Source organism: Phyllobates terribilis, unplaced genomic scaffold, assembly GCF_046119375.1.
Source record: "Phyllobates terribilis strain yellow unplaced genomic scaffold, ASM4611937v1 Scaffold_3__8_contigs__length_932513732, whole genome shotgun sequence".
Lineage (NCBI taxonomy): Eukaryota > Metazoa > Chordata > Amphibia > Anura > Dendrobatidae > Phyllobates > Phyllobates terribilis.
Window position 1 is genome coordinate 925,668,983 of NW_027362763.1, and position 23,038 is coordinate 925,692,020.

General features: G+C 47.9%; 1 protein-coding gene across 1 annotated transcript in view; it reads right to left on the reverse strand.

The window, feature by feature from the left end:
• Positions 1–23,038, reverse strand: part of LOC141257813 (pecanex-like protein 2) — a 1,433,759-nt gene that overhangs the window by 335,316 nt on the left and 1,075,405 nt on the right. The window contains exon 24 of the mRNA XM_073672817.1: positions 8,498–8,713. Coding sequence (XP_073528918.1) covers positions 8,498–8,713 — 216 coding nt within the window. The remainder of the gene's footprint in view (positions 1–8,497; positions 8,714–23,038) is intronic.

The following is a 23,038-nucleotide window of genomic DNA, read 5'->3' on the forward strand; positions in this document are numbered from 1 at the left end:
GGCGTGCTTTTTGTGACAGGTTGGGAGTCCATTTATCATTTTCGTCTGGTTATCATCCTGAGTCTAATGGACAGATTGAAAGAAAGAACCAGGATGTTGAATAGTTTTTGCGTTGTTTTGTGGTGGACAATCAAGAGGTGTGGTCTGAGTTTCTGCCTCTCGCAGAATTTGCTCTTAACAATCATACATCCTCCTCTGCTGGGTGTCCTCCTTTTTTTGTTGTACTGGGAGACATCCGTCTTTTGGTTCGTTCTCCAAATTGGGGTCGGCGGTGCCAGAGGAGGAGAATTTTTCCAGTGATTTGGAGAGAGTTTGGACTAATGTATGTTGCAACCTTCAAGAGGCTAACAAGAAGTCCAAGAAGTATTTTGACAGGAAACATAAGGAGGTTTTGTTTACTGTGGGTAGAAAAAAGAGAGGGGTCGCTCACTGGTCTATTCGGGTGCTCCGTAGAAAAGAGCAATCTCAACTGCAAAAAGAACTTCGGCACTCCATGCATGAAAATATAAGAAATATTGTATCTAGACTAATGTCACTTTGAAAAATGAAGGTTTTCTGCGCATAATTTGGCCAATTTATGTGTGCCCATCAACCACGACAAGGTCACCTTCGTATGATGGGAAACTACGCTACGCTACCACTGGATATGCCACTCTTGGGCTGTAAGCCTGTATGGACAATATGTCTTTGCTTGGGCTTTTAACCTACAATGTATGGGCTGGTAGAGCTAGTTAAAACCACCTGTGACTGAATGGGAGGGACACATGGTCAGAAAAAAGGCTGTCAAACTTCTAATAGTGTGAACACATACCTGGCGTACCCTGATTACGGCCAGCCTTTTATTCTCCACACGGACGCGAGCAACATTGGGCAAGGGGCGGTGCTGTCCCAGATCCAACAGGGCAGAGAACGGGTAATCGCTTATGCCAGCAGGAAGCTCCGGCCCACAGAAAGGAATCCTGAAAATTACAGCTCCTTCAAGCTAGAGTTCCTCGCGGTGGTATGGGCAGTGACAGAGCGCTTTAAACATTACCTTGCCTCTTCCAAGTTCACCGTGTACACGGAACAACAACCCGTTGACACACCTGGACACTGCAAAACTTGGTGCCCTGGAGCAGAGATGGATGGCCCGCCTATCCAACTATGAGTTCACCATCAAATACCGGGCGGGACGCACAAATGCCAACGCAGACGCCCTGTCCAGGATGCCAAACTTGCCGGACGGAGGGGAAGATCCTGAAGAACTGGAAGAGATTGAACTCCCTGCATTCCACCATCATGGGATTACCCAGTATTCCCACCATGTGAGGGACAGGCGCTCTGCCACATTCAATCCCTTACCCCACCACAACTGGGCGGAGATGCAAGACAGTGACCCAGCTGTCCACCTGGTAAAAGAGATGCTGACACAGGCTGATGCCCGCCTTGACCCAGACGCTCGGAAGAAACCAAACAGCTGTGGAAGGAGAAGAGTAAACTGTTTCTCTACAAGGGGAAGCTGTGCCGGAGAATTGTCAACTCCCGGACACATGAGCTGACCTGGCAGGTAGTGGTCCCGAGACGAGATGCGGCTATTGTCCTGGAGGCATACCACGACGGAGCAGGGCACTTTGGATGGAAGAAGTTGGAGTTCCTGTTGCGTGAACGGTTCTTCTGGGTAGGCATGAGAGGGGCCATTGAGAGATGGTGCTGAGACTGAGGCCCGTGCAACCTGAGAAGAAAGGACCGTGACAGCCAGAAGACTCCCCTGCAGCCCATCATCACCAAGCAGCCACTAGAACTGGTAGCCCTGGACCATGTGAAGCTGGCTCCAAGTAGGTCCGGGTACGTCTACGCCCTCACCATCGTAGAACACTACTCCCGGTTCGTTGTGGTGGTCCCTGTCAAGGACTTAACGGCTCAGACAGCAGCTAGAGCCTTCCAGCAGCACTTCTGCCGTGCACACGGGTATCCGGAGCAAGTGTTGACTGACCAAGGTCCAGCCTTCGAAGCGGAGGTCTTCCAGGAGTTCTGCAACCTGTATGGCTGCAAGAAGATAAGGACAACGCCCTATCACCCCCAAACCAACGGATTATGCGAGAAGATAAACCAGGTGGTGATAGACTTGCTGAAAATGTTGCCCCTGGAAGAACGCAGTCTGTGGCCTGAAAAACTGCCTGATCTGGTGGACTTGTATAACCACATCCCAGTAAATTCCACCAACTGCACCCCGGCTTACCTAATGAGAGCAAGACCTGGTAAGCTGCCTATTGACTTGGATATGGGAGTCCTGGCGCCCAAGGACACCTCGCCAGAGGCAGACTGGGATACAGAACGGCAGCAGCAGTACCGGAAAGTGCAGGAGAGTGTTGAGAGAAGTCTGTCTCAAGCAAGAGAAAGGCAAGAGAGGACTTACAACCAGCATGCTCCTGCTGTTCCCCTGGCACCTGAAGAGCAGGTCTTGAAGAGGAAGAGGCGGCTCCATAAGTTGGATGACCAGTGGGAGAAGGAACCGTACACAGTACTGCCCTCAAGCCATGAAAATCCGAAAGTATGCGTTATCAGTAAGGATGGAGGAGAGACCACAGCCACTGTCTCCAGAGACCACCTGAAGAAGTGTCCCGAGCAGCTGCAAAGCACTGATGAAGACCAAGATAGCCCTCAACCCGCAGAGGAAAGGGAAGAAATGGTCAGTACAGTACTCGGAGAATTTCCCCGGTCCTGGACACAAATTAGCAACGCTATTGTGGTATCCGTCCTTACCTTTCCCCAGCCAGCCCGTCAAGGGCCTACAGAAGAGCAAGTAGTGTTGGGAGAGCAACCGGCCCCGGAGTTAGAAGATTCCATACCAGCAGCCCAGGCGAATCAACCCTCTGCTAGTAGTGAGCCTGCCGAGCCCGTGGTAAGCCAAAGAGTACGCAGAAAGCTGCCCAGCCTGCCCGTAACATCTCCAAACACCTGTAGTGCAGACACTAGCGAGCCCACTACACAAGGGGTAGAAAGAGGGGACCCAGAAAGAACACCACCAGATAGTGTATTACGTAGGTCCACCAGGAGCACTAGGGGTCAAATGCCCGCTCGCTGGAGAATCTAAATGCAGTGTATATATACCAGTATATTGCAACTGTTGAAACGTTTAATGTTTGTTGCCTGCATATTAATTGTGTTTTTCTAGTTACCCGACAGGGTTTATGGACTGACAGGTTATGGACAATGAATAACCGGAACTGTACCTTGTAAATAGTTGCACCTGCTAAGTGCCCTTTTGTGCCAGACCACAGAACAAAAACCCGTGGAGGTGGCTTAAGACGTGGTCCAACGCCGGATCATCAATACCCTGTAGCCACCCCAGGGCCTACGTGGAGGGTTTGGGATGGGTCCCTCAAAATACATCTTGGGTGACATGGACACCTGGTTACAGAAGCGCCGTGACCTATAAAAACTGAACTTCTTGTACATATGTTGTTGTGTTATTGCTTATACCCTGTTATGTATATTTTCATAAAATGTGTTTAGTCCCGGAGTACTAAAATTTACTAGGGGGGAATGTGGCACCCCAGGGGTCTGGTTGCCACAGTGGTAGAAATACCATGTCTGAGAGCTTGCATGGGTTTTCCTGGTCAGGAGCACATTTGCATGCAACGCCTCCTGCCCCAGTCCAGGGAGGGGAGGAATCTGCCCTTTATAAATTGGATCTGGGGTGGAGTTAACAGAGAAGAGCTAGTTCCAGAGGAAGGGACAGAGCAGCAGCAGGGAGCTCTGTAGGAGCCAGGAGCTGAAGACCAGGGACTGGAAGCTAGCAGAGCTCGTCCTGGCAGAAGACGCAGAGAACCGGACACTGGAGTCCGAGGCTGTGAGGATTTCTACATCCAGCAGCACAAACCACCTTGCAGGGGATTTCAGGTCCTCTGGCCATAGAAAGCCCGGAGGCTCAGTCACACGCAAGGGACCGGCACCGCCAACGAGGAGCAGAAGGAACCAAAGGCCCCAAGTCACCAGCCATATGGGTGAGCACCACACGGTACACTCAGGGACGTGGACTACTACACGACTACAGCAGGGTACCCAGGAAGAGTGCAGTCAGACGGGAAGGCCTATACCTCCACCTGGCCAGGGGGACTCTTGTTCGCTCACAGACTGACCCGGCCTCTAATGTCAGCCAGTACTCCCGGCAGGGCCTTCTTCGTTACCAACAGTAAAGACCCTGAACTGCACTGCACGGACTCTGAGTCATTTCTGCTGCGCCCAGGCACCACAACCCCCACCATCTACACACGCTGCCCTGAGGCTATACTCCTCCCGTGGGGAGTTATACTACCCACTGCTGCGCAAACAACATCAGCCTCAGCGGTCTGCCCTGCAGCGGCGGTTCTCAGTGAACGCAATCCATGGGTGGCGTAGTCGGACATTTAAACATTAGAAACCAAATAAACAGATCCGCCACTGGTTTGACCACCCTGAGCCACGGGACCCGGTCGCCGCCACGGAGACTACAACCCTTAGCATTACACAGAGACCCGGCTCCGGGTAATCCCCCACACACGGCCCAGGGGGCGCATCACATCTACTGCCCATCATGTATGATACAACCCAGAGCCGTGTATCTAATGCTCATCATGTGTGATACCCCACAGAGTCATGTATCTAATGCCTATAATGTGTGATATCCTCCAGAGCCATGCATCTAATGCCAATCATGTATAATAACCCCAGAGCAATATATCCAATGCCCATTGTGTGTGATACAACCCATAGCCATGTATCTAATGTCTATCATATGTGATACCCCACAGAGCCATGTATCTAATTCCCATTGTGTGTGATACAAACCAGTGCATAATACAGTCCCTGTATCTACATTCTACTGAGCCCTGTATCTAACACCATCATGTGATACACTTTGTGTATCTAATCCCAGCGCGTGATACTGTCCATGTATTTATTCACATCCTGTGTGATACACTATGCTGAGCCATGTATCTAATCCCAGCGTGTGATATAGTCTGTATATCTAATCCTAGAGAACGATACAGTTCGCATCTCTAATACCCGTGCATGACACAGTTCATGTAACTAACCACAGCACGTGATACGCTCCACATATCCAGTCCCAGTGTGTGATACAGTCTGCATATTGTGAGACAGGGAGGGGGATGATATGCGAAGGGTGTTATGTATCCCCCAGAATGTGCTTAGAAGCATACTGAACTGCTGGAGTGCATTGTAATCACTGCCACGGCTGTGGTTATCATGCAAAATAAAAGTAAGTGTGGACTTGGTCAAGCTATTTGACCAAGTTAGTTTAGGAAAACCTGTATTGGGCTGTAGGATGGTAGTGGGACGGATCTCTCCTTCCAGTCCGGGTCTTACAAGTGGACCATTTTCATTTAAACTTGCGGTTAAGGTTTGGGTGTGTCAGCTTGTGTTTGGATCTCATGTGTAGCAGAGCTGAAGGTGCTGTGGAAATATTCCCGGCTGATGAGGCTAACACAGACCAAAGCCAGGGATGTGGGCAACCACGATAGCACTCGAGAATCTTAAGAGAGTACAAGAGCCAGTGGCACTGGACTTTATTTATGTGTTCCCTACTGCAATCCGGAGGTGAGCAATTTTCATGTGTGCAGTATTCGGACAACAAAGGAAGTTTAATTTATCTTGCTTGGGTCACTGTCTCACTAAATTCACTGACGGAAACGTCAATGCCCCACTGCGAGTATCACACCGGGCCACAACTGAGGGGTGGAGCCCAGTATCATCTAAACAGATCTCGGGGACCAAAGGTGCCACTGCTATCAGGTGCTGGCAGTGTCAAGGGCCAGGACACGTGGCTGCCAACTGCCCCATGACTGCTGAGTCCAAGAACTGCAGGTTTACTCAACGGGAATCTATGTATGCCCAGACTGAACCGCGGAAGCAGATGCCACAAAAAGTGAACCCCATTTGTGCCAGGTACGACTCAATGGGTACCAGATGGAGGCTCTCTTGAACTCAGGGAGCCTAGTGACACTTGTCCATGGGTCACTGGTTGCTGGTGAAAACCACAATGGTTGGAAAATCGGGATTAATTGTAAACATGGGGACCTCTGGGAGTATCCGAAGGCTGAGGTTACTTTTTCCATCCCATGTAGGGAGATTAAACATACAGTGAAGATCAAGGAATACACTAGTCTGTGATCTTCTGCGCAGGCATCGGTGAGTCACGGAGACTCATGGGAGGGAGGATTGTGGAGAGAATTCACCACGCAGGTACGAGATTAGAGCGCCGCAGCTGCACATCACAGAACACTGTGATGTGCAGGGGAGAGGGGTACTATGATAATGAAGAGATGAGGTGGGAATTCCTTACAGGCCTGGGACCTGGAGCAATCATTACCATAAAGGTATAATATAAGATTTCAAAACATCAAAACCATTAATATGAGGCATACAGGTATGAATAGATTTACATTTCTATCACCTGTATGACCATATTAATAGGTACATATACGTCCCAGGGGGTGACATATTCCCTTTCATAAGACCTTAAAATCTATGCTAAAAAAGTAGAAGCTAATGTTGGGAAGGACTGGGATATGTTGTTGCCGTATTTAATGTTCGCCATCCGTGAGGTGCCGCAGTCTTCCACGGGATTCTCTCCATTCGAACTACTATATGGTAGACATCCCAGGGGCCTGCTAAACATTGCCAAAGAGACATGAGAACAGGAGCCCACCCCTCACAAAAGCATTATAGAGCACGTTGCAGGTATGCAGGACTAGATTATGTCCATAATTCCTATGGTAAAGGAACATCTCCTCAATGCCCAGGAAGCTCAGAGCCGAGGTTACAATAGAAAGGCCACAGTTAGGTCCTTTAAACAAAGGGATAGAGTGTTGGTTTTGGTACTCACCACAGAAAGTAAGGTCTTGCCCAGGTCTGGAAAAAAATTTGGGAGGTGAACTACAGGGTGTATCAGCCCGGGAAGAAGAAATCCAAGCAAATTTACCATGTGAATCTATTAAAGGCATGGGAAGACCGGGAATGTATGGTAACAAAGGCGACTCCAGTCGCATCTCCTAGGGTCCCTCTTACACCGACCCGGAAGAGACTGCGAACTAGGTAAGGATTAGCAAAAGTCTGTCAAAAGAGCAGTGACGGGACGCATTCTCAGAACTGACCGGTCGGACATTTGTGATCTGGCATGACATTGTCACCAAGCCTCAGGTAAGGGTGCGAATGAAACCATACCATGTGCCAGAGGCCCGGAGGCAAGCCATCTCGGAAGAGGTAAAGAAGATGCTCCAGTTAGGAGTAATTGAGGAGTCCAGGAGTGAGTGGGCTAGTCCCATTGTACTGATTCCAAAACGGACGGATCGTTACGGTTCTGTAACGATTTTCTGAAAATGAATGAGGTGTTAAAATTTGACACCTAGGAGAGGTGAGTATAAGGATTTTATTATTCTACTCTTAATTTTGCAGGTGGGGACACTGAGAGTACACTACTACTACCCTCATCATGGTCCCTGCTGGTGCTGATCACAGCGCCAGCAGGGAACCATGATGAGGGCAGGATTCAGCACCGCTGCCTGGGAACAGCGCTACCTGTAGCGCTGATTCCCAGGCGCCCATCCGTGTGATCCAGATGCGGCACACGTGCCGCACACAGATGCCACACGTAAAACACACGTAAAACACACACGGGTACACGGGGCACGGATATCTCTGCCACCGTTTTTTCTGGTACCGGAAATATCCGGACACTGCTGTGTGCTTGCCACCCAGGCTAAAATTTCCCAGCTAGGTCCTGGCTGCATAATAATTCTGCTTTGATAAAGGCAAAACCTCACTTTTATTTTCTTAAATATTCAGGTTTCAGGTTTATTAAAGTACTACTCCATCTTATTTTTCTCAGCACTGGAGTGGTGCTTTAAACCTAAGGTCCCAGTCCAGTCATGCCCCTGTTCCACCCCAGTTCAAGACAATTTAGCTTGAAAACTGCATTTTCTGTAAAAATGTTGCTACATTTTAAATTGATTTATTTCAGAATTCTAATGTAATCGCTTTGATTAATCAGGGTTGAAGAGTCCTAAACTGAGACATTTTTGAGAATTGGAGGTCTTTTCTTATACACCACATGTCTTTCTCTGAAAACAGCTCTAGCAGTTAATAATAATAATAAAAAATAATTTTGCTGTACTAATTTTATATTGATGGATAACTGATCCATCCACCCCCTCTAATCAGCCAGATGTTAGCAGCTGCGCAACTGAACAGCACAGCACAGTGGCAGCTTCTGGGTACTGCAGTTCAACGCCTTTCCTCAGCATGGGTCATCAATATACAGTAAATGCCATGGAGGAATCCTTTTGTTTAAAAAAACTGTGAATTTGTACACTGATGTGTTATCACTTTTTTAACACTTTTAGAAATAAATGTATTTAATTTAAATCAATTCTACAAGATTACAAAAAAAACACTTTTCATTAAACTGAACAGCATATGAGTTAAGGTTTACTGATGTGATAATGTTTCAACTTACCTTTAAATTCAAGTCCCCTTAGCTGAAATGTAACAAATCCATTTCCAGTTTCAACCAAGTGAACAAATGCATTTAAATAGTCTGAAGCGAGTATAAAACAGTCACCTGAGGCATAGTTGCCCCATCTTCCAAGTATTAAATCCCCACACAAGGAATGCTGTAGTGATCTTGTAAGATGTTCATAGAAAATTGAATTCAAATTATCATTATCATTTCCTGAAAATAAAAAATATTACATGAACATTTGTATTCAACAAATAAATAAAAAAAAAAATGTTTGTCCCTTAACCTATTTCTGATTGCTGCTGTTCAATCATATGGGTGCCACTGTCAATCTGTGAAAGTGGTATTTAAATGACTGTGGTCTGTGTGGCCCCCATTTGGGAGCTCTTCACTCCCCTTCCCGCCAAAGACATGATCACTGGGCACAGATGGGTTACCATTGTCAGGTGAGAACCCACTAAAGTACACCATTACCTCCATCTTTGTAACATAGTAACATAGTAACATAGTTTGTAAAGCCGCATAAAGACTTGCGTCCATCAAGTTCGACCTGTTAGTTCTGTAATTGCTAAAGTTGATCCAGAGGAGGGCAAAAACCCCAAATGATTTAGCCAATCTTCACTTGAGGAAAAATTCCCTCCCGACTCTGAAACCAGCAGTCAGAATAAATCCCTGTATCAACCTACTATTTTATTTTATTTTTAAGTATATGCTGAAATCTGCCTGGTATCTAGAAATGCATCCAGTCCCCGCTTGAACTGGTGTAGTGAATCTGACATTACCGTCTCCTCACTCAGTGAATTCCATATTCTCACTGCTCTTACCGTAAAGAACCCCTTCCTATGCTGGTGCTGAAACCTTTTCTCTTCCAGTCTTAGTGAATGCCCTCTTGTTACCGTAATATCCCTCCTTTTGAACAAATCCCGGGCAAGATCTCTATACTGTCCCCTCACATATTTGTACACATTTATCATGTCCCCCCTCAACCTTCTCTTTTCCAGGCTGAATAGTCCTAGTTTTGCCAACCTCTCTGGGTATTGCAGTCCCTCCATTCCCTTTATTAATTTTGTTGCCCTCCTTTGTACCTTTTCAAGCTCGTTTATATCCTTTCTATATATTGGGGCCCATAACTGAGCACAGTATTCCAAGTGTGGTCTGACCAGTGCTTTGTACAGTGGAAGAACAATGTTCTCATCCTTTGCAGCTATACCTCTTCTGATACATCCCATTACCCTGTTTGCCCTTACAGCAGCGGCCTGACTTTGGGCACTCCAATTTAGTTTGTACTCCCATGATGCACAGCCTATATGGCTGGGGTTCAAAGGAGAATGTCATATTTACTGTACATTGTTCAAGTCACCCAGGGGAACTAAATAAAGTGTAAAAAAAAAGTTTTAAAACTGTAAAAAGTATATCAGTTTGATATTGCGGTAATCATAATTACCAGGAGAATCAGGCTGGCAGTTCATTTATACTGTAAAATGAACATCATAAAAAATGAAACCGTAAAAATAACATCAGAATTTTATTTTTTACCCTAATTGGGTTTTTTCCACCACTTTTAAGTAGTTTCTATGGTAAAATTAATGTTGTAAGTGTCACTCAAAACTACAGTTGCCACACATAATAATAATCTTCATATGACATAAGAAAAATGAAAAAGTTGGATCTTGGCAGAAGGAGAGGAGAAAACAAAATCACAAAAAAATGTTCACAGAGAAAGGGGTTAATATTAATCTTTTTATACCATCAAAATGTAATCCAAAGCAAAGCTAAAAAAAAAAACAGTGACCAGTTAAACATAATATGTAACCATTTTTTTGCTATGTAAACTGAGAGCAGCATGATGTAAGAATAGGACCCTGATTCCAGCAATGTGTCATGTACTGGGCTGCTTGGTGCAGTTTTGATAAAATCATTGTTTTTCTCTGCTACAGATCTACCAATGTATACTGAGCTCTTTATAACCCCACCCATATCTATGATTGACAGCTTTCTGTGTATACTGTACATTGACAAAAAGCAGCTAATCAGTGGGGGTGTCACAGAGCAGGAGGACTACATGACACACGACAGCTAGTCCTCTAGAGATAATCTCCTCTGATAATCTGGTAAAACACTGATTTTATTGAACCGACAGAAAGCATCATTCTAAGTGACAAATCGCTGGATTCAGGGTTTCTGTCCCTACATAAAATAAAAAGTTAACTTGTTCAGGAAAGTGGAAACTGGCTTCAGTAAGAGGGATTAAAAAGATTTTATTTTTACTTTTATCTTTTCATCTGCTTGGAGTACTTAAACTTGACATTGTCTGATTACTTGTCCTATACATTGCCAAAATATTTTAGTACATAGAAAAAAATCACAGTATCTTATGAAGCCCAGTCATGGGATAGCCTTCACAGGAGTACTGGTATGAAGGCCCCTGGCTGCAATGGCAACCCATTAGAAACCCGCGGGGGGAAGGGGCCAATGGGCACATAAAAAGGCATGCCCAAAGACTGACATTGACCGCAGTATTTAAGGGGTTAAAAGCAGCATCCAATTTCAGCTCAAATTGCTGCTGTTACATGCACATGCTAACAGTGTGACACAGTCAGCATTAGCTAGCATTTGGGGCTAGCTTAGCTTTTGCGCACACTCCATACATGGGGAATCAACATTGGATGTACTAGTATGTTCAATATCGGAATATTGTTTAAAATGTTTTTCTGCCTCAGTTTTTTGATGTAGTCAAGAATTCACCAATATGGTTATGCACCAACCAATTGATATGGGCAAATAAACAAGCAAGGATGAATCAAACCCTTATTGTTAGAGTCAAAGTTTACTGTCCTTCCAACATTGGTTTATATTAGAAAATTGGAAGGATTATGATTATGGATGAGCGAACGTGTTTGGTGATACTCGGTTATCACTCGAGTATCTGGGTGCTCGGATGTGCTCGGCACTCAACAAGCATTGGCTGGTGCTTGGATTTGAAGCTCGAATCCCCACCCCGCATGTTTGGTGCCTGTTACACAGCCAATAAATATGCGGGGATTGCCTGGTAGTCTTTGTAATACCATAGTCATCTTGGTAGTGGCATTACTGTTAATGGCTAGCCGCATTACCTCAACAGAGGTTATAAAAGGACACATGCCGCCACGTTCAGCATACTGACGCTATTGCACAGCTCAGGGAAAGTTGTGATTGGAGGGAGAAAGCAGTTATCCAGGCCTGCGTGTGCAAAGTTTAACTTATCAGAGTTCTCTAGTGGTGATATTGGTGATGATGGTGAACCATCATAAGGGCTAATCCTGTGCTTTGCTGTTTGTATCAGATACATTCTACATTTAGCATAGGGACAGTTGCAGGAGCAGGTAGAGTGGCAGAAAAGAGCATGTAGGCAGGACTTAGGGTTTTGCAGTCCATTGCTATATATATACAGTATATGTATGTATGTATTGTATCAATTAGAAAATGCGTAAAACATGCGGTAAGGGACGGGAAGTGCTAATGATGGTGCACTACACCTGTTGCTGAAGCACAAGAAACACGCCCATCCACGACACATAGCTTCCTGGCCACTTTGCAGGGAAGTATGGGTCACTTCTGAAGCTACACCAGTATGAACAGTTGTTCGGTTGGATAGCAGATAATGCTTTCAGCATGCTTGCCAGAACCGTTCAGTCTTCCACACGGTCCAGTCTCACCAGCCAACAGTTTGGATCACTTAATGCTCATCCTGATCCTCCTTTGTGCCACCATGTTTAGTCCCAGGAGACCAGTGATTTTACACTAGGACACTTTAAGGAGCTCTTTACAACATAATTTCTTGATTGTGGCTCCTCACCCTGCATGTTCCAAGACTGACAGGAGGAGATGCTCTTTAGTGTTGCACAAAACTTAGAGCAGCCACGGTCCCAAAAAGATTATGGTAGGCAACGGCAAATTTTGTCTAAGGAGGTAGATGATGATGAGACACAGTTGCCTATAAGTCAGGTTGTTATTAAGGAGGACCAGGGTGTGGCCGGGGAAGATGTGGTGGTGAATTATAAAGTCACTGACCCAACCTGGGAATCCCCCCACCCTGTGTTACTAAATACAGACATGCACCCAATATTAATGTATAATTAGCCATTGTGCATCCCATCATCCAAAATATAAATTGATAATCTGTTCCTCGCCCCCACCCCCAATTCATTATAACCCCCTGTGCTTTCTCTGCCACCCCCATCCCCAATTCATTATAACACCCTGAGTTCTCTCTTGTGCCCACACTCATAATTCATTATAATCCTCTGTGCTCTCTCTCCCACCCCAAAACCCAATTCATTTTAAAAACTCTGTGCTCTCTCTCCCACCCCAACTCCAATTCATTATAATCACTCTGTGCTCTCTCTCCCACCCCAACTCCAATTCATTATAATCACTCTGTGCTCTCCCTCCCACCCCACCCCCAATTCATTATAACACACTGTGCTCTCTCTCCACCCCCACCCTCAATTCATTATAACACTCTGTGCTCTCTTGCCCCAAACTCCCAATTCATTATAATATTCTGTGCTCTCTCTTCCGCCCACACCCCCAATTCATTACACCACTGTGTTCTCTACAACCCCCAATTCATTATAACACTCTGTGCTCTCTCTCCCAACCCCCAAATCATTATAACACTCTGTGCTCTCTCTCCCTCCCCAAACCCCAATTCATAATAATACTCTGTGCTCTCTCTTCCACCCCCACTCCCAATTCATTATAACACTGTGTTCTCTCTCCTGCCCCGACCCCCAATTCATTATAATACTCTGTGCTCCCTTTCCCACTTCTAATTCATTATAACACTCTGTGCTCTCTCTCCCACCCCAAGCACCAATTCATTATCGTACTCTTTGCTCTCTCTACCACTCCCGCAACACCAATTCAATGTAATACTCTGTGCTCTCTCTCCCACCCCCATTTCATTATCCTAGTCTTTCTTTTTTCACCCACCCCTCTCATTTCGTTATAATACTCTGTGCTCTCTCTACCATCCTCCCACCCTCAATTCATTTCACTGTTTAGTCTGTCTCTCTCCCATGCACCCCCAATTCATCACACTATTTGCTCACTCTCCTACCCCAATTCATAATCACACTGTTTAGTTTCTCTCCGACCCCCCAATTCATTATCACACTATTTGCTCTCTCCCATAAACCCCCAATTCATTATCACATGCTTTGCTCTCTCCCACCTACCTCCAATTCATTATCACATGTTTTGCTCTCTCCTTCCCACCCCAATTCATTATCACACTCTTTGACACTTGAAAGAAAAAAAAAAACAACTTACTCCTCCTGGCAATTCTGTTGCTCTGCATCCTTCCTCTTCGTGCCAGTGCGTGCGTTTATGCTGATTGCCGCAGCCAGCACGATGACATCATCGTGCTAGCTGCATCATAGAGTGGGTGACGTTGGCTTCCTGTATGCAGTTAGTCCACGTCTCTCTATTGCTGGCAGTGGAGGCTGGGGGAACAGAGGATTGATCCCTGCTGGTGATAAGTGCTGCTGCGCCGAAGGTAGCGCAAAAAAATAGATACACATGTGGTCAAAATTGTTGGTACCCCTCGTTTAATGAAAAAAAAAAACCACAATGGTCACAGAAATAACTTGAATCTAACAAAAGTAATAATGAATTAAAAATCTAGGAAAATTAACAAATGAAAGTCAGACATTGCTTTTCAACCCTGCTTACACAGAATAAAAAAAAAAAAATTAAACTCATGAAATAGGCCTGGACAGAAATGATGGTACTCTTAACGTAATATTTTGTTGAACAACCTTTTGAGGCAATCATTGCTTTCAAACGATTCCTGTAACTGTCAATGAGACTTCTGCACCCCTCGACAGGTATTTTGACCCACTCCTCATGAGCAAACTGCTCCAGTTGTCTCGTGTTTGAAGGTTGCCTTTTCCAGGTGGCATGTTTCAGCTCTTTCCAAAGATGCTCAATAGGATTTAGGTCAGGGCTCATAGAAGGCCACTTCAGAATAGTCCAATGTCTACCTCTTAGCCATTCTTGGGTGTTTCTAGCTGTGTGTTTTGGGTCATTATCCTGTTGCAAGGCCCATGACCTACAACTGAGACCAAGCTTTCTGACATTGGGCAACACATTTCTCTCTAGTATCCCTTGATAGTCTTGATATTTCATTGTACCTTGCAAAGATTCAAGACACCCTGTGCCAGATGCAGCAAAGCAGCCCCAGAACATAACAGAGCCTCCTCCATGTTTCACAGTAGGGACAGTGTTCTTTTCTTGATATGCTTCATTTTACCATCTGTGAACATAGAGCTGATGTGCCTTCCAAAAACTTCCATTTTTGTCTCATCTGTCCATAGGACATTCTCCCAGAAGCTTTGTGGCTTGTCAACATGTAGTTTGGCAAATTCCAGTCTGGCTTTTTTATGATTTTTTTTTCAACAATGATGTTCTCCTTGGTCGTCTCCCATGAAGTCCACTTTGGATCAAACAACGACGGATGGTGCGATCTGACACTGATGTTCCTTGAGCTTGAAGTTCACCTTTAATTTATTTAGAAGTTTTCCTTGGCTCTTTTGTTGTTACCATTCGTATTATCCGTCTATTTGATTTGTCATCAATTTTTCTCCTATGGCCATGTCCAGGGAGGTTGGCTACATTCCCAGGGATCTTAAATTTCTTAATAATATGTGCAACTGTAGTCACAGGAACATCAAGCTGCTTGAAGATGGTCTTATAACCTTTACCTTTAACATGCTTGTGTATAATTTTCTTTCTAATCTGCTAAGACAACTCTTTCCTTTGCTTCCTCTGGTCCATGTTGAGTGTGGTACACACCATGTTACCAAACAGCACAGTGAGTATCTGTAGCCCTTTATACAGGTTCACTGACTGATTACAAGATTGTAGACAGCTGTGATGCTAATTAGTGGACACAACTTGATTTAACATGTCCCTTTTGTCACATTATTTTCAGGGGTACCATCATTTCTGTCCAGGCCTATTTCATGAGTTTAATTGTTTTAAATATTGTGTGGAAGCAGGGTTGAAAAGCAATGTCTGACTTTTATTAGTTCATTTTCATAGATTTTTAATTTATTATTACTTTTGTCAGAGTCAAGTTATTTCTGTGACCATTGTGGGTTTTTCTTTCATTAAACGAGGGGTACCAACAATTTTGACCACGTGTGTATAATGAGGGCAATCTGGGCATGGGCCCACCAGGAGTCATGGGCCCCCCGGGAGCCTTGGACCCCGGGCAGTAGCCCAGATCTTATATTACACACCAAGGAAATGTAAAAAGTTGGGGATTATGGATAGCTCTAAATGTCCTAAGTGTAAAATGGATGCATCAAATAAGTGGGGAAAATGTTCTAATCTATATACAATGGTGCTTGAAAGTTTGTGAACTCTTCAGAATTTTACATTTTTCTGCATAAATTTGACTTAAAACTACATCAGATTTTCACAAAAGTTCTAAGAATAAATCTAGAGGGCCAAATCAAACAAATGAGTCAAAAATATTAGAATTAATTATTTTTTAATGAGAAAAATGATCTAACATCTCATCTGTGAATGCTACAAGTATGTGAACCTTTTGCTTTCAGTATCTGGTATGACCTCCCTGGTGCAGTTGTAACTGTATTTAACATGTAAATGTTTCCAGTAACTGTTGATTGTTATGCACACGCCCGGGCTGAGCGGCGTGTGCGTGTGATTGTAGTGATTCCACTGGACCGTGCCGGAGAGTGAATGCCTGGAGGGGCTTAACTAGGTATTCACCCGATCCGACCAGGGTCGCATGACGGCATACGACGCCAGTGCACCAAGGAGGAACCGAGCAAAGGGACCAGGTGCTACTCCAGGACAGACCCCGGACACGGCTGTTGACCCACACAGGGGAATACAGGAACAGACTGGTAGGCTGGCACACAGACTGGTGGGTATAGGCAGGCACGACTGGTATGCAGGCAGGCGGGTAAGCAGGCAGGGGGGTACAGGCAAGCACAGCTAGAGTGCAGACAGGGAGGCACTAGCAGGTAGGAACACAGGCGGGATAGGACCCAGTACACACTGGGACTCAGGAACAATACAGGCAGAGGGGTACAGGCAAGCACAGCTAGAGTGCAGACAGGGAGGCACTAGCAGGTAGGGACACTGGCGGGATAGGACCCAGTACACACTGGGACTCAGGAACAGAGCCACAGATGTGGCGGACAAACACAGCAGAGTGAGGCCGCCCAGAGAGGTGAGCGAGAACAGGGCAGGACAAGGCCGCCTGGAGCGGTGAGCAAGAGTAGAGCAGGACAAGGCCGCCAGGAGCGGTGAACAAAGGATCAAAGCTGAGCGAGACTGCTGGAGCAGTGAGCAAGAGTAAAGCAGGACGAGGCCGCCTGGAGCGGTGAGCAAGAGTGGAGCGAGACTGTCGGAGCAGCGAGCAAAAGGGTCAGAGCGGAGCAAGGCTGCCGGAGTAGCGAGCAAAGGAGTCAGAGCAGGCTAGAACCGCCGGAGCGGTAAGCAAAGGAGTCAGAGCAGACTAGAACCGCCGGAGCGGTGAGCAAAGGAGTCAGAGCAGACTAGAACCGCCGGAGCGGTGAGCAAAGGAGTCAGAGCAGACTAGAACCGCCGGAGCGGTGAGCAAAGGAGTCAGAGCAGACTAGAACCGCCGGAGCGGTGAGCAAAGGAGTCAGAGCAGGCTAGAACCGCCGGAGCAGTGAGCAAAGGAGTCAGAGCAGGCAAGGCTGAGTAGGGGGGACAGGGCTCTGTTCACACGGAACAGACAGGAAGGGAAAGGCAGAGCCAGACACCCACAGGGTACTTGCAGTGAAGTAGCGAGTGGACCACAAACTCACAAATGGGAGTACAGAGACAACAGGCAGGAGTTAGGTACGAGTTCAGACTCTGCAGAAAAAGGAAAGGAACGGACATAGAGAAAAGACAGATGAAAGATAGGAGAGAGTACAGACTGGAACTGAGTGTACGGACGAGACCGACACAGGAGCGGGACACAGGAGCGGGTCTGGGAATACGGCCCCCAGAGAGGCAGGACGAACAGGCAAGGAGCGTGTTCAGACAGAACAGACAAGATACAGGAGCAGGTCTGGGTAATCGGCCCCCAGAGAGGCGGGACAAACAGGCAAGGAGCGTGTTCAGACAGGACAGACAAGATACAGGAACGGATCTAGGTAATCGGCCCCTAGAAGGCGGGAGGAACAGGCTAGGAGCGTGTTCAAACAGGACAGACAAGATACAGGAACGGATCTAGGTAATCGGCCCCTAGAAGGCGGGAGGAACAGGCTAGGAGCGTGTTCAGACAGGACAGACAAGATACAGGAACGGATCTAGGTAATCGGCCCCTAGAAGGCGGGAGGAACAGGCTAGGAGCATGTTCAGACAGGCCTGGAAATACAGCCTCCAGGAAAGGCAGCAGGCAAGAGTACACAGACAGGACTCAGTTCAGACACGGGAACTGATACCGCAAGGCAGGAGACATAGACAGGACTCAGTTCAGACACGGGAACTGATACCGCAAGACAGGAGACAAAGAACGGGACCTGGCATCTTCAGAGTGAAGGCACACACTGAATGAAACACTATGCTCAGGCAGGGATAGATGGGAGCAGCTGAGCTATATACCAGGTGACAGACAGCAATAGGCTGAGGACGCACAAGGGGTGTGACCCACAGCAGGTACAAAAAGCAGGAAGTGATCGGGCGCCGCCCTTAAGCAGCAGAAACAGACACAAACAGACAGCATGGAGGGAAGCCAGAGAGACATTCTGGACTGGAGATCAAGTGCGCGCTCTTGCACAGTGGGAGATGGACCACCATGCAAGGACGCCGCCAGGTATGTTACAGTACCCCCCCCCCCCCTTACGCCCCCTCTTCTTCAGGCCTGCCAGAATCTTCCGCAGGGAATTCGAGGACCAGTCGTTCACTTCAAGGAGATCACTTCCACTGTCCACAGGAAAAACTGATCTCATCTGGTTAGCTAGGATGCTACCTCCTATCCAGCCATCCTCAGCAACAGACGAAACGGGTGGAGTACCAGGAACAGCACACAAGGAAGTCTCTCTCCACATATTTTCAGGTGGCACCCCAGAGGGTACAGGAGACAACTGGAAGTCCTTCACCGGGTTGGAGGGGGACAGAGACTTGGGGGTAATCTCTGCTTCGAGGTACATCTTGTCAAGCTCACGGGAAGAAATAGATGGGTTATCAGGTACATAATGAGGAAAAGTCACTGTCTCTTTGTTATCTGGTGGTACCCCGGAGGATTCAGGAAACAACTGGAGGTCCTCCGCCGGGTCAGAAGAGTGCAGAGGCTCAGAGAAAACATCTGCTTCAGAGTACACTAGGTCGGACTCACTGGACGAAGCAGGCAAGGTATCGGGTACCGAGTATAGGAAAGTCTCTGTCCATTCACCACCAGGTGGCACCCCGAAGGGTTCTGGAGACAACTGGCGGTCCTCCGCCTGGTCAGAGGGGTGTAGAGACTCACGGGTAACCTCTGCTTCAGAGTACACTAGGTCGGACTCACTGGACGAAGCAAGCGAGGTATCAGATCTAGGATATAGGAGAGTCTCTGTCCATTCACCACCAGGTGGCACCCAGAAGGGTTCTGGAGACAACTGGAGGTCCTCCACCTGGTCGGAGGGGTGTAGAGACTCGGGAGTAACCACTGCTTCGGAGTACACTAGGTTGGACTCAGTGGACGAAGCGAGCGAGGTATCAGGTACAGAGTATAGGAGAGTCTCTGTCCTTTCGCTACCAGGTAGCACCCCGAAGGGTTCTGGGGACAACTGGAGGTCCTCCGCCTGGTCGGAGGGGTGTAGAGACTCGGGAGTAACCACTGCTTCGGGGTACACTAAGTTGGACTCAGTGGACGAAGCGAGCGAGGTATCAGGTACAGAGTATAGGAGAGTCTCTGTCCTTTCGCTACCAGGTAGCACCCCGAAGGGTTCAGGAGACAACTGGAGGTCCTCCGCCTGGTTGGAGGGGTGTAGAGACTCGGGGGTAACTACCACTTTGGGGTACCCATTGTCAGGCTCACAGGACGAAGCGGACAAAGTATCGAGTACCGGGTGTAGAGAAGTCTCTCTCCATTTGTCATCGAGTGGTATCCCGGAGGATTCAGGAGGCAACAGGGGGTCCTCCACCAGGTAGTAGAGGTGCACAGACTCTGAGGTAACCACAGCTTTGGAGCATCCTTGGACATGCACACCGGTTAAAGTGGGTGAAGCATCTGATGCCGGGTGCAGGAAGTTCTCCTGTGTGGAGTCTGGATGGGCAGAAGTCTCTTCGGGCAGGAGAACTGGTGCACTACCCACGCACATTACCCGTTGGGGCTTCTCCGGGATACAGGGAGATGAAGCTTCAGTAGGGACTTCAAGGTTGGGGTCAGGAGGTCTCAGGGAGGACAGACCCTGGCGTGACGGCTTGCCTCTACGTCTAGCACGTCTGGACTGCCTCTTGAGGTTGGGAGAAGTATTCCGGAAAGCGTAGTCACCCTGTGAGGATTCTGGGTGGGCAGTAGTCTCATTGGGCTGGAGGACTATTGCGCTACCCACACACATTACCCGTCGGGGCTGCTCCGAGATATTGGGAAGTGAAGCTTCAGCAGGGGCTTCAGGGTTAGGGTCCTCGAAGACTATACGAAAGGCCACCAGGAAGGCCTGCAGGTCAAGGACGACAGGATCCCATGCTTCCCATAGGGGGGTGACCCATTTCAAGGCATCACCCGCTAGGTAGTCAATCATAAAGGCCACTTTAGCCCAATCGGAAGGAAAATAGAGAGGGTAGGCCTTAAAGTGTAGCATGCATTGCTCCACAAATGCACGACACTGTCTTGGATCCCCATAGTAACGTGGCGGATCCGCAGGAACGAGAGCTGATAGATCCATCTGGACGGTGCGTAATTCGCCTGGAACTCAGCTAAGGAAAAAAAAATTTATTTATTTATTTTAATGCATGTATTCGCTGGAAAACTTCTGGGAGAGCAAAGGCCGTGGGGCTCAATGGGAACCACGGCCTGAGCATGCTGTTATGCACACGCCCGGGCTGAGCGGCGTGTGCGTGTGATTGTAGTGATTCCACTGGACCGTGCCGGAGAGTGAATGCCTGGAGGGGCTTAACTAGGTATTCACCCGATCCGACCAGGGTCGCACGACGGCATACGACGCCAGTGCACCAAGGAGGAACCGAGCAAAGGGACCAGGTGCTACTCCAGGACAGACCCCGGACACGGCTGTTGACCCACACAGGGGAATACAGGAACAGACTGGTAGGCTGGCACACAGACTGGTGGGTATAGGCAGGCATGACTGGTATGCAGGCAGGTGGGTAAGCAGGCAGGGGGGTACAGGCAAGCACAGCTAGAGTGCAGACAGGGAGGCACTAGCAGGTAGGAACACAGGCGGGATAGGACCCAGTACACACTGGGACTCAGGAACAATACAGGCAGAGGGGTACAGGCAAGCACAGCTAGAGTGCAGACAGGGAGGCACTAGCAGGTAGGGACACTGGCGGGATAGGACCCAGTACACACTGGGACTCAGGAACAGAGCCACAGATGTGGCGGACAAACACAGCAGAGTGAGGCCGCCCAGAGAGGTGAGCGAGAACAGGGCAGGACAAGGCCGCCTGGAGCGGTGAGCAAGAGTAGAGCAGGACAAGGCCGCCAGGAGCGGTGAACAAAGGATCAAAGCTGAGCGAGACTGCTAAAGCAGTGAGCAAGAGTAAAGCAGGACGAGGCCGCCTGGAGCGGTGAGCAAGAGTGGAGTGAGACTGCCGGAGCAGCGAGCAAAAGGGTCAGAGCGGAGCAAGGCTGCCGAAGCAGCGAGCAAAGGAGTCAGAGCAGGCTAGAACCGCCGGAGCGGTAAGCAAAGGAGTCAGAGCAGACTAGAACCGCCGGAGCGGTGAGCAAAGGAGTCAGAGCAGACTAGAACCGCCGGAGCGGTGAGCAAAGGAGTCAGAGCAGACTAGAACCGCCGGAGCGGTGAGCAAAGGAGTCAGAGCAGACTAGAACCGCCGGAGCGGTGAGCAAAGGAGTCAGAGCAGGCTAGAACCGCCGGAGCAGTGAGCAAAGGAGTCAGAGCAGGCAAGGCTGAGTAGGGGGGACAGGGCTCTGTTCACACGGAACAGACAGGAAGGGAAAGGCAGAGCCAGACACCCACAGGGTACTTGCAGTGAAGTAGCGAGTGGACCACAAACTCACAAACGGGAGTACAGAGACAACAGGCAGGAGTTAGGTACGAGTTCAGACTCTGCAGAAAAAGGAAAGGAACGGACATAGAGAAAAGACAGATGAAAGATAGGAGAGAGTACAGACTGGAACTGAGTGTACGGACGAGACCGACACAGGAGCGGGACACAGGAGCGGGTCTGGGAATACGGCCCCCAGAGAGGCAAGACGAACAGGCAAGGAGCGTGTTCAGACAGAACAGACAAGATACAGGAGCAGGTCTGGGTAATCGGCCCCCAGAGAGGCGGGACAAACAGGCAAGGAGCGTGTTCAGACAGGACAGACAAGATACAGGAACGGATCTAGGTAATCGACCCCTAGAAGGCGGGAGGAACAGGCTAGGAGCGTGTTCAGACAGGACAGACAAGATACAGGAACGGATCTAGGTAATCGGCCCCTAGAAGGCGGGAGGAACAGGCTAGGAGCATGTTCAGACAGGCCTGGAAATACAGCCTCCAGGAAAGGCAGCAGGCAAGAGTACACAGACAGGACTCAGTTCAGACACGGGAACTGATACCGCAAGGCAGGAGACATAGACAGGACTCAGTTCAGACACGGGAACTGATACCGCAAGACAGGAGACAAAGAACGGGACCTGGCATCTTCAGAGTGAAGGCACACACTGAATGAAACACTATGCTCAGGCAGGGATAGATGGGAGCAGCTGAGCTATATACCAGGTGACAGACAGCAATAGGCTGAGGACGCACAAGCGGTGTGACCCACAGCAGGTACAAAAAGCAGGAAGTGATCGGGCGCCGCCCTTAAGCAGCAGAAACAGACACAAACAGAAAGCATGGAGGGAAGCCAGAGAGACATTCTGGACTGGAGATCAAGTGCGCGCTCTTGCACAGTGGGAGATGGACCACCATGCAAGGACGCCGCCAGGTATGTTACATTGATTAGTCCTGCATATTGGCTTGGATGAATTTTAGCCCATATCTTCCTACTAAAACAGATTCAACTGTTAAAGAAGCACCCCCATCAAAATGTTTTATCTCCTTAATATAGTTCAATCGTCATATTATATATCACTGTGTACTTACAATTGCTTTTTGCCCTTCTAGCCAGCTAATTCTTCTTTTTTCCATTATGTCTATGCCATCACGTGATTAAAAACTGACGAGCTGAAGCTGAATCCTTCTAAGCTCTATGTAGAAACAGGAGGTCAATTTTCCTTGTAGGAGTAATGAGTCACTGCAAAAGTTCCTGGTGGGGGGGGAGGCGGGAGCAGCTGGGTCAGGAGTAGTGTTGAGCATTCCGATACTGTAATATCGGGTATCGGCCGATATTCG